Source organism: Lagenorhynchus albirostris, chromosome 6, assembly GCF_949774975.1.
Source record: "Lagenorhynchus albirostris chromosome 6, mLagAlb1.1, whole genome shotgun sequence".
In the NCBI taxonomy this organism is placed as follows: domain Eukaryota; kingdom Metazoa; phylum Chordata; class Mammalia; order Artiodactyla; family Delphinidae; genus Lagenorhynchus; species Lagenorhynchus albirostris.
This window is the reverse complement of record NC_083100.1, coordinates 16,446,334-16,459,138: the sequence shown is the minus strand read 5'-3', so window position 1 is coordinate 16,459,138 and position 12,805 is coordinate 16,446,334. Positions and strand designations below refer to the sequence as shown.

At 43.3% G+C, this 12,805-nt stretch overlaps 1 protein-coding gene across 2 annotated transcripts in view; it reads right to left on the bottom strand.

Moving 5' to 3' along the window:
- The window catches only part of EPHA4 (EPH receptor A4), a 146,479-nt gene extending 134,168 nt beyond the window's left edge, over positions 1-12,311 (bottom strand). For both annotated transcript variants that reach the window (XM_060151999.1, XM_060151998.1), the window contains exons 1-3: positions 12,173-12,311; positions 9,061-9,128; positions 4,302-4,965 (exon numbers count right to left, since the gene is read on the bottom strand). In XM_060151999.1, the coding sequence (XP_060007982.1) occupies positions 4,302-4,965; positions 9,061-9,128; positions 12,173-12,263 (823 nt within the window). In that variant the 5' untranslated portion in view covers positions 12,264-12,311. The remainder of the gene's footprint in view (positions 1-4,301; positions 4,966-9,060; positions 9,129-12,172) is intronic.
- Positions 12,312-12,805: the final 494 nt, after the last annotated feature.

The following is a 12,805-nucleotide window of genomic DNA, read 5'->3' as shown; positions in this document are numbered from 1 at the left end:
TTGAGCAATTGATTCTTAAAGACATGATTCAAAGGTAGAAGAAAAATTTCAGAAGTGGAAAGGATATAACAGTATCTCTCTGAACTATATTTTAAATGCTTCCTTTCCCGTACTGCGTTCTCCTACGGTCCTTCTATAATATATTAGGAAAACAAAGTAATAATTTTTGTCTAAACACAGCCCTCTCCCTCTTTTCAGAGCACAGATGGGAACTATTTTACAGCCATCAAAGCATTTCTGTATCGTTCTTTCTCAAAAGAGCTTTTAATAAGATACCTTTCGCTGATAGGAAGGTATCATATATGTAATGATATATAATATAGGTCCTAGATATAGAGGACCCCAAACAATTTACAGCAAAATTATGTATTTCAGCAAGGTTTAATTCCTACCTAGCATTATTTGGCCTTAAGTGACTCCATAAGAATGTTTTCTTTTCATTAGTATTATTTTTATCCATGCTCTCTGAAAATATTGCTTATTAATCTTTCACAAAGAGTAAATCTGTGACTTCCCTTTCATTGTTCAGCTCTTTATTTAAGCAAAGAATAAGTTAATAAAGAATCTTTTCCTCTCTTCCTCCTGCTTAATATTTCTGAGGTAATAAAACAACCCTGTAAAACATCTGGAACATTCCCTCCCGGGGGCGGGGGGGACATGTCTCAGGAGGATTTTGTTTCCTTTTTCCTACTAACTAGCACAGTTACTTATCCGCTGCACCCAATCACTAGGCAAGTTCAAACTACTGCTAACACCAGGCAGACATTCTCCTGGAGAAGACAAATGAGTGGCTTACACTCTTTTTTGTCCTGCTGAGACCGAGCCAGATCATTTCAGAAAATGGTATTCAAGGGCAGAATGAACTTGCAGCTGCTTCAGAAGGCAATGCCCGCCATCACCCTGCCGCTCTTGACACTTTTGACGTGGCCACTCACCTCCGTCTGCATTTGCGTGTACTGCTTGGAGGTAAGAACTCCAAGAGGAAGTGTCGTCCTGTCCCCAAGGTCCCTTGAGGACTCCAGCCGATGACCAGGGTTAGATGCAAACAACAGCACACCCCAGGCCCCCACCCGCCCTGGCCATTTTTGCCCAAGGATCTTTTGTCAAACATTTAAGATCTTAATCAATCTTCACTCTGACCTCCCAGACCCCAAGGAAGATGGATGAGGAAGTAGGTGACCTTTCACCTGTTCTTCTATTTGTCCTGCCACAGCAGACCCATTGAAAAGACAATTGGGGAGGAACCTGCAGCCAGAGTTCTGAAGACTTGCCCATTCTCCTTTATATCCTTTCTTAAGCTCCCTTTACGCCCTGGTCTTTCTTGTCCCACTTCCAAATCACTTTTCTTTCACTCAGAAGAAAGTTCTCTTTCCTGTAGGGGAGGGGAAAAAAATGACACTCTCCAAATATCATTTTCAAATGAATGTTATTCTTTGTTAGGGCAAAGGCAATGCTTCCTATCTTTGTCCTTGACTTCTAAGAGCGGTTGTAAGATGGACTTCCCTTTTACCATTTTAACTCAACAACCTTAAAATTCAACAGCTATGACCTTGGTAAGAGCTGAGTGATAAAGGAAATGTTAGCATTAACATCAGATTAATGCTTTATGATCTAAAAGGTGATTTTTACTAATTTTACATCACTGTGTCCTCATAGCAAGTCTCTAAGCTAAGTACAATTATTATCAACCCATTTTATAGATGAACAAACCAAGGCTCAGAGGGCTTAAGAAATGCTCAAGGTCTTGCAGCTAAGTGACCAAACTGAGACACATTTCCTTGTGTTGATGTTCTTTCTGCTCTTCCTAGATAATCCTGATACTCCAGTAATGATGGCACAGATGGAGGAAACCGTTTTCATTACTCTTAAGATGTTTACAGTCTTGAGTAAACAAGACTGTAAAAATTCTCACTCAAATTTGGAATTTTAGAATTGTTGTCATTCAAGTTTTTTCTTCCTCCCTAAATTCATCAGAGATTCTTACCTGGTAGTCTTAAATACAAGCAAAGTGCAAGGTTTTGTGCAAAAAGTGTCTTCTTGAAAGATTTAATCATTTTACAAGTAGCAAAGGAAATACCTGGGTAGCAAGAGTGCAGAGAACAAAGATTCTCAAAAATAGCTTAATCAACCTTCCCCTTCCATTAAATATCTCGCCTTGTGTTAGGAACAGTTTGCTCAGAAACGGACTGGACCTAAAACATGAAGCCTCACCCTTTCCATGGACCACATGATGATGAACTGGATTCCCAAGGTTATTTCCATAAAGCCAACCACTACCATGTTCAATTGCCTTTACATTCACTTCCCCCTCCATCTTTTTCTCTTTTCCTTCTCATTTGGGTTGTAAAAATGTCAAGGAGTCTCACTGTGCAGCAATGTATGAGTTACTGGGCTCTGTGACAATTGGAAATCAATGACGTTAGATACAGAGAAATGTACTAATGCCAGAAGCATGAACATTTGAGCAAGAAATGGAAGACAATGTGTGTGTGTGTGTTTAAATATATATAAGAATCTTGAAATGTAAAGATGTGCAAGTCCTGTCTTACAAAAATCAAAAAGGCAGAATAATTTACTCTAAAATGTGATGCAATGTCACTGCCCTATTCATTTCACTCTTCCCGCTATGATGATTGTAATTTCAGTGCCAGTAACAATGCACTCACGTATTTTCTAATGTTAATACCAGAATCTACTTCAGGGTTTCCATTTGGTACAGCTTAGCTAGTAGTTGCCAAGTCAAGAGTTAACAAAATGGCAAGAAATCAACCTTTGTAAAAACAAAACAAAACAAAAAAACCCTTGAAATTCCAACCTTTAAATTTTCAAGTTCACAAGTTTACCTTTCGACTCTAGGTCAACAGAAAAGGTTGCCAGCCTTTATTCTGTTTTACTTTTCAATGCAGTTAAAAGACAGTCATTGTTAGCTATGCCTAGAAATAACTATAGCAGATCAAGAATGACACTTAAGAACTCTGAAAGGAGAAATGCATAAACTCTATGACACCAAACTACCCCAAATGCAACTTTCTTTAGGTTATAACTGTTGATTTCCAATCAGTCAAGTGGATTGCTCCATAGTTAATCCCACCCTGTCATTAAGATGGTTGAAATGCCAGACAAATTGTTTGGCAGTCAGTTATTTCGGGCTCTTTAATCGCCAAATCAGATGAACCATGTGGCAATGCAGTCTACAGTTCAACAATTACCCTGAGAAAAGATTAATCTGATCTGTTCCAGAGATGGGACCAAGAGTTACACGCTTTAGTAGTAACCATAATAAGACTGGCAGCAGCAGACTATTAATAACCACTGAAAATAAATACCAAGCAAAAATTTAAATCTTGGAATAACTGCTTTTTTTGTAAGCCTTAATCCACACATGACATGAGCAATCCATATAAGTATGGATTACTCCCAGTCCTTCCTCAAACACAAAGCTGCTATAAAGAAGACAAGTTTGCAAACTCCCCAGAAAGGCGAAATAAGGGAAGAGGGAATTGCAGACACAGGACTTTAGGTGAGAGGAAAAAAAAAAGTCACCTTAGTAATATGATAAATAGTAATTAACATGATAAAAAAATCTGGATTTCTTCAGAAACTCAATAATCAAAATGGATTACAATTTACTATTGCCTCTGACCACAGATCGAATAAGAAGACTCTTCCTAGCTATTTATCACCTCCTCAGGGAAATCAAGAGGTCTTTCATCAAGATTCATTTCACTTGGAAACCCTATCAATGGGTGCTCAGTGGAACATAAGGCACTTGAAACCTTGCCACTCCACTTTGCTAGGCCATGTCTACACTGGTCCACAAGGCAGGAAAAACTGGACTTTCCTCGCACAGCTCAATTTTAATCAGCAGGAGGAAACTGGAACAACAAATCCTAATTCCACCTTTAAATCATTCATGTACACATCCACACGAGGAGAGATGTTTACGGACAGGAGAACCATGGTTCAAAAATGTGTCGGCCCTCTTTAAGCAAGGATCAATCAAGGCCTTTCTTCAGCTTGTTCATTTACATTTCAGAGGGCACATCAAGCCGGTTCAGATCTAAGTGCCTGTTAGCAAATGTGTTTGGCCTTCTGCTGATTACAGCAGCATCATTTATTTTGTCAGTATTAGAATCGTCTTAGCTTTGCCACCTGGAGCTGTAGCACTTACTCATTAGACCCCTCTGTCCCACCACATCCCACAGGGGCTGCTAATTACTGGCTTTACTCCATTTAGTCTCATCTCTGATTTAATTATGTGCACTCAGCCCTAATGAAAAGTACAAGATGGCTCTCCTTACCTTGGCATTCTCCATTCCGCTCTTCATGCCCGGCATGGCATAGGCAGTTGCCAATGGGTACCAGCCATTCACCATCTGCCCCGCAGTACATTTTTGGCACATCCTTCTCTTCTGAGTTGTTGACACAGGAGCCTCGAACTTCCACCAGGGAAGACGTATCGGCCCCTGTGATGGTGTCTGGAAACTGAGCCAGATTGCGAACGGTGAGCGGACACTTCTTGTAGAACACTCGGACCGAAACCAAGGCGATGCAGGCCCCTACATCCTGAAACGCCAGGTAGAACCCCTTTTTGCTCAATGGCCCTACATCCCGGATTTCCGTGTTCAGCTTCATGATCCGGTCGCCAATGTCCACTTGGGTGAAGCTCTCGTCGGCGGCGATGGTGTCAATTTTGGCAAACTGGCTCTCTCGGATAAAACGCTCCTTGTCGTTGTCTGATTCATAGTAGTACAGGTTAAACGTCTCCTTGCAAGTGCCCATGACACCCGGAAGACTGTTGCAGTCCCTCAAGGTGAACTTGATCTCAATGTACACCCTCTGAGCCCCTTCTCGGGTGATCCAATCAGTTCGCAGCCAATTATTCTGGCTGGGCTCCATCACGTTGCACACTTGGTAGGTTCGGATTGGCGTATTTTTTTCATCCATAATACTCACTTCCTCCCACTGCAAAGATCCAAAGGAAATGCATCGATTACAAACATTTCATCATACCCTGATTTATCAGTTCTATTTTACCCTCATAGCACAGTGATGATTTTTGTTGCAGTAAGAAAGCAAGCTACCCAGCGCTAATTCCTCACCAAGGTGATATTATATTGGGAAAGTATTTTAATTTGCACTCTTTTGCCTCAGATCCAGAGGCTTTGCTGGATTGATTGCTTTTGAGTTCTCAGCAGTTCCTCGTTCGTGGTGGTCTAACAACCTCAAATTCACCTATTACAACTGCTACAAGTTCAAGTGACAACAGTTCAAACTTACTCATAAATGAAAAAACTAGTATGTGTATTGTCTCAACAACTGAGCAGAGACCTGCAAATAAGAGCAGGAAGTGCAGAGTCTGCCAAAGGAAGACAGTTATCAGTCAATCAGTGGTGCTCCTGTCAGAACTCTGCTCTCTAATACCTAAAAAAAAAAAATGTCTATTTTTTTTTTTTTTTTTTGGCGATGTCACTACTCTTTAAAGGGGTAAAGAAAATCTCACCATTTTGGTTTTGGTAATCCTGGGAAGACAGAGAGTAAACTTTATGGTTAGATTTCTCAAATACACTGTCATTTATAATGGTAGAACACTTTTCAAGAACATGTATTCAGTCAAAAAGTTTGTATACTGTTCTTATTTTTAAAACAAAGTAAACACGAATGCACACGTGGATTGCTTCTAAATAGACTGTGGATATTGAGAATAAAACAGTAAGTGGTATGAGTCAAAGCCCAAGAAAATTAAAGAAGGATAGTAGGGTTTTCTTTCAATCTACTTCCTAACATAGAGACTCTCATGGTGGGATAATCTGAGTTCAGCAAAATTCACTGTGACTAGCGTTGTAGTTTCCTTCTCGCTGTGGCTTTTAAAATAATCCTAAAAGCAGCAAGATAATTTGGGGCTCCTACCAGACTGATAGACAGTCTCCAATTCTTCGTTAATATCTACAGTAATTCCTTTATATAGATCTGGTATAAATCAGCTTAAGTATCTAACACATGAATATAATTAGAAGAAGAAAGATAGTTTAAAAAAAATTTGTATTCTGTAATAGCTATACTTAAAGCTCCATTCAAGCCAATGAAGTACATAGAATCATAACATATCTTTTAACAGGTTTCCCATCTGTGCATTGGAAAACTATTAATGGATGGAAATGTTACTATGTGAAGGGTCATAATGCATAAAATTCCATATCCCTTTCATCTGCCACCATTATGAAAGTTTTAGAACTGGGAGAGTTAAGTGCCCTGTGGTGATTAAAATTTCTTTTTATCCACTAAGCAATAAATCACCAGTAATTTACTGATTTGGGGGAAATTCATGTAAATCCAAAAATAGATCCCCACCTTCAAAAAAACCTACTCAGCATGCTTCTCATCTCAGAACAAAGGAAATATGGAAAAACACATTTATCAATGTAAATGAAAGCACATAGGGATATCTCCACAGTTCATACACATAATTCAGGTCTAATTCGAATTTTCCAGCCCGAACTTAATTGTCTAAACACATTGATCAATTCAGCAGAACAAGGACAAATCTCCCCTTAGTTTTGCATTTTACAATCAGTGTCAGAAACTCAGTATACTCCTTTAAATGAACACTGAAAAGAAATTAGGTTTTTGCTACAATGTTGCCATCAGAAACCATCACTTTCCATTATTTTCATGTTCTGCTTAGCTGTTCTGATGGCAAAATGAAAGAACAGTGACTACTATTCATTTTTGACCTGGTGGTATTGTCACATAAGGTTTCTTTTTCTTTTTAAAAATAACAACAACAACAAACAAATAAATGTCATTATTCGTCAAAATTCTAATCTCAAATTTCCAGCCAAGAAAGATGTGAACTGTTCTAACAATAAGTAGAGATTTCAGAATAATCCAAAGATTCAAATATGCTTGTATACTCAGAAAGACTTTTTTAAAGCCAATCCACCCCCTACTTGTTAGATATCCAATTTACCCCTTCATTCTAGGCCCCAAAAAGTCTTCTTTATTACAAAATCTAGAAATTAATTAAACTTTATAATTTGGCACATAATTTCTCAATGGCTACTATGTAGTTTGGAAGGACTAATTCTATTATACACAAATAAAATTTCATTTTTTATGTTTCCTAACAATATTTAAAACATTACACACATGGTATTTAAGGAAAGGGAAGGAATACATTCTATATTCAGAAGTCCACATTCTGCCCATAAAAGGTTCTGGGTTGTGTACAGTCAGCTATGTACAGTATTTTTTTTTTTTTTTTAAGGGGCATGGAGACAACCAAAAGAAGTTTTGTGTCTAGAAAAAGTGACCAGGTGCTCTTTCAACAGTTCTCTGGGAGCTGGGGTGGGGGGAGGGAGATGTCTGTAGCATATTAAGTTGCAATAAAAGCTTCCCAGAAACTAGATAGACCATGAACTGTACTTGAAAATGTGTTACTCCTTGCTTTTCAATAGGTCACATGTATATTTAGTGTAACAAGTCAGGTCCAAAATCATACTAGACGTATCCTCTCTTCAAACTTGGGAACAGCCAGTAAGAAAAATAAGGCTCATTAATTTTTTTAATGCAAGTACTGATACCTTCCATCCTCAGTTTTGCCAGCAGTTCTAATACATTCGGCCTACAGAGCAATACCTCTGGTATAGCATGGGAAAGCCTCCTTGAATCAATGACCTTTCCAGGGTATAGGATTAACAAGAGTCTGACTCTCACAAGATAAAGCTGTACCTTTCTTCGCATTCAAAGGATGAGGGCAATTGCCTGCAATCAGCGGTGAATACAGCCTGTCTACACTGCCAGAGACCTGCCAATCATTCTCCCTCCCTTTAAAAAAAAATGGTTTTGAGGGCAGACTAGAATTTTTCAGCAGAGACCCAACCAACTTCAGTCAAGTTCAGGCAGAAAAACAGGAAGGCAGGACAATCTCCATTTTATTTCAAATGGATGACAAGACTTGCTTTGGAAAAAGCCTAAAATTTTCCATTCTTGCCTTGTCTTATTTTTGAAGCCCATCTTCTATAACAGTTTCTGTGAATCTTTATTTTTTTTCAATCCTTTATTGTTTATTCAATGGCCAGGTGTGGAGCGCCGTACTGGGTGCTGGCATTACAATTTTTGCCTGATAAAGACTCCTAATCTTTCACCCCCACCGCTTTTAATCAAATGGCTCAGTCGTAGACTATCAAGTAAAGGTAGGATGATATGCTTAATTTTTAAAGGATTTGAGAGTTTCAGTTTGGCAGATGCCAGAGTTACACATTGTACTGATTTCTTTCCAAAGCTGATTCATTCTGACCTATTATTAAGGGGGGAGGATGGGGTAGGAGAATGTGGCTATTGACCTAATTCTATTCTCATGGCAAATTCAAGAAGAAATGAACAGCGATGCTCTCTCATACTCTATAATCCAGCCTCCCCAGTCCCCAAAGATCCAAGATTCCAAATACTTTAACTTTCATATTTAGTAACAACAATGCCAAACTTGGGGCTTTTTTTTTTTTCTGCATAGATGTTGCCCTTGGTACAAGTTTGTAAGGCTTTCTCTCAGCGCGCAAGTGAAAAGCAGCTGATTTAAGATTGTCATAGCAAGTTACAGAGCCCCCCGCTGCTCACACACAGAACTAAACCTGCTCCTGGTACAATTAGAAATGTTCTCTCCCTGGTATTTTTATTTATTCATTTTCCTCCTCTGGAAATAGAACAATTGCTCTAAAATTAACCCTGTCAGGACTTCACAGCTATCACAGCAATAGGCATAAATACGAATTTGGTCCCCAGATCGTATTTCTTGTTGGTGTTTTAGTCTTAAATAGGCATCTAAGGCAATGCCTCCACCAATCTCCTAGTTTGGAAACCCCTTTTGGATTCCAGTTCTTCCATGACAGAGCTATCCAAAGGGAGTATAGGATTTCTCCAACAAAGCGTAATTCACTTCATAGGCCATGGCGGAAATCTGACCCCCGGCCACAATCAACAAGAATCACGCCATTAGGACTCTCAGAAAGTTGCTAATCACTCCTTTTTACCCTGTGGATCAGAGAGCAATTCGGAACTTACCCCTCCTTCCAGAGGGCTTGCTATCCACCCAAGTTCTCCCTGAACAGATCTGGAATCCAGTAAAGTAACTGCAAAAAACCAAAGAAAAATAGATTAATTTCCAATTGCAAAAAGCCAATACTACAAAAAACCATTTGCCTGAGCGTTTCCATATGTGCCGAGGGTGTGCATATCCAACTCTGATCAAAACCTAAACCCGGTCTCACTTATGTAAATAATCATTACTCACTCGATCTTCTCCCCTCTTTAAATCTGCAGGTTCTTATTTATTTAACTTGCTTAGCATTTAAAATTCCATCCCAGGACTCAGTTGATTCTTTTTCTAAAAAGGATGAATTGAGAATCTCAAGTACAATTCAAAAAATAAATATATCTATGTAGGGCAGTTACACTCCCAAGCAAAATCTGCATTCATCTCTGTCTGGTATCTACTAGAGTTATTTGTTTTTGCAAGTTTCAGATGACCGCATAACTCATCATCATGGTGACAGAGCCACAAGTGAATTCTATCAGAGAGTACTCAAAAGGGTCATGAAAAGGCTCTCTCCCCTACCATTTTTTTTTTTCCTCCACCACCAAATAAATAGGCCCTGGATGTGGTATCGCTGCTTTTTTAAATATCAAAGTTTCAGAAGGGGGAAATGGCAGACGTGTGGAATTAGAATGCAAATACACTTAAGTATTCTATTTGGCCTTTTTGAAGACAATCGGAGACTCCTTCCCCCAAGAGGAAATCACTGGTTTAAATTTTAGTTATGGAGGACTGCCTAATAGATTTAGTATGCTTGTGCTACACCTAAGAGTATGCATCCCAGCTTGGGGGGACCGGGAGGGCGGCTATACGACGGTCGCACCCCGCCCACGCTGGAACAGTCCTAGGCACCGAGAACATTGAAAACGACGCAATGAATTCCTAAACTCTCCACATTGTCTTTCCCACCGAGATCTGCAGGCCTGGGGGTCGAAAGGCCCATCTCAAAGGAACCACTGGGTTATTAATTTGATCAGGGAGGCTGGCTCTTCAGGCTGGGGGAGGGGTGGGAAATGGGAAACCTTCACCCTTGCTCGTGCGCACCCCAACTCTCAGTATCGCCCCCCGGCCCCTGAATTCTGCCTACCTCTCCTCTCATTTCACCCCGACGTCAAAGTAGTTAAAAATGAGCCTCTTTCTCCTGATTTTCCCGAGAAACCTGAATTCCTAGGTTCTGTTAATTATTTTAAAATGTAGAGCCTTCCCTGGGTCGCTCCCGCCCGGAGTTGCGCACCCCCCCTTCTCTCCTCTTGGTCTCTAGAGAAAAGCCCGCTACATCCATTTGGATTTATGTAAGGTGGATTAGGGACACAAAGGGAACAATAAGACCCAATTTACAAAAAAAGGAAGGGAGTAGAAAGGGAGGGTAAAAGGGAGAAAAGAAAACGTGATGGGAATAAAAAAACAACAAAATGAATTAATTTTTAAGGGGGAGGAGGGGTCGGAGAGGGGTTGACCCCCCTCCTTTCTACATCAGCCTACAGCTCCATCACCGCCTTTTTTGTCTAGGGCTCCCAAGTTTTGCTCCCCAAAGAAAAAACAAGGGGAAAAAAGGAAAAAATCTCTGCGTTTGCTGCAGAGAGGTCTTGGGGGACGTCCTAACAAGAGTGCGAAGTAGTCAGGAGAACGCGGGATCCACGATACCGCTCAGAGGAACGACCCCAGGGACCGAGGGGCAGCAGGGACCGAGATGGCCCACGTCGGTAGGAGAGAGGAGATCGAAAGGGTGACAGAGCGCCTCTTTCCTCCCAAGCCTTGTCTGCCGGCAGGTGTGTGAATCTCTGGGAGGTTGCGTCCGGCGAGCTCTTGGCACCGCCCGCCCAGCCAAGGCTAAGTTGGTTTTTGGCTCCCTCCTTCGGAACAGGGAAAATGATAGATTGTACGGGAATGGATGCACGGATCCTGGAGAGATGGACAGTCGGATGGATGGATGGATGGATGGATGGATGGGGGAGGGTGGGGAGGTGAAGGAGTCGGCGAGCCAGTTGCGCGCAGGCTCGAGCGCGAGCATCGCCGGAACATAAGCGCACACAATCGGGGCACTCGAGCACAGGCACACAATTGTCCGCGTCGACGCGGACACCCGCGCACCCACAGACACCCATATGCGCGCGCGCGCGCGCGCATACCCACACGCACACGCAACTCGCCTTTCTCTGAGATCATCAGAAACTAAATGATAAACCCCCACCTCCCCGACACAGACACACACACACACACACACACACACACACACACACACACACACACACACAGCCCTCCAGCATGTCCAAACAGACGCACATAAAACTGAGCACCTACACTGATCCAGTTGGTCCGGCACGTTCCCTTCAAACTAACCCGGTGTACAGTTGTAGGGGCAAAAAGCTAAAACTCGAGTACGTTCAGCTTGCCAGCGGTTTCCCAAGGTCTGCGGGGTGACATGAGGAGCTTGGTGTCCCCTAGGCCAGCAATCGCACCCCGACGGCACGGGGGCCCGGCTGGGAGAAAGGTATCTGACGCCGGGTGCTACAATCAAATCAGGTCACCGGCGACCGGCGAGCGGCGCCACGACCGCTGCGCGGCGGAGGCCCGGCAGCCAGGTCCCGGGAAGCGCAGGGCTCGGGAAACTTTGCAGAAACCAGAGCTCGCAAAGCTTTCGCAAGAACCCGAGAGCACCACCATACCCTCAGGGACCTCCAGGTTTCCGTTCCCCCTCGACCTGGGCTGAGTGGGTAAGTGGCGGTAGGAGTAGGTCCACAAAATTTATTTATTTATTTGTTTTCTTGGCGTTGTCTCCCATGCATCCCCTCGGGGCACCTCGGGCTGCCCTCGCCGGTGGATGCCGATAAACTTTGTCCTTTCGCTACAAACTTGGGCAACCTCGCCACACGCACGGGTCACCGCCCCGAGGCAGGCTGCCCGGCCGCTCCCCGCCTTCCCTTCGCGGTTCCCGTCGCTCCAGACCCCTTTCTCCGGAGTCAAGGCGACCGCTCGCGCCGGGATCCCCCTGCACCCTCCGGCCTCGCGCTCCCGGGGACCATTCACCCGCCGATCTTCGCCTCTCTGTCCCAGACCGCAGAAAGGCCGCCCCGTTCTTACCTTCATTCGCGGGATACACCCTGGAACCGGTGACAGCGTCGCAAATCCCAAACAGAAACGAAAAGAGGAGGAAATAAAAAATCCCAGCCATGGTTCGCCGGTGCTAACGCTGCTCCTGCCGCTTCTATCCCAGTGGAATAAATGCTTAAGTTAGGAGTGCAGCAGGCTGAAGACATTGCCAAGGGGGTGGGCCCGGCCCGTGACGTGCACCCGCCAGTCCGGGGCTTGCAGCCAATAGTAGCGCAGAAGGGGTTGCCTTGCTCCGCCCCCGATGAGCAGAGCCCGCCCCTATGCCCCGCCCACTCGGCTCGGCTGGGCGCTTGGTCTCCCCGGGATTAAGGGGGCGAGTTCTGCCGCGTCCCTCCCCTGCTGGAGTGAAGCAGCGGGTCCCCTGGTCGCATCTCAGCGGTCCAGCCCCTGGACGGCGGAAGGAGCTTCGAAAGACTCTGAATTGGTTGGGGGAAGTCCGAGGAAAGGGTGGGAACCCAATCTTACGCCTCGGGCGGTTTGAGATGGAGGAAAATGCTCTTTTATTGCAATAAAAAAAGTATCAAGTTGACCTGCCTCTTTGCTGTTGCTCTTTTTCTGAGGGTCGAAGTGTTCGCCTCCCGCGCGCCCCGACTCAGGCTACAC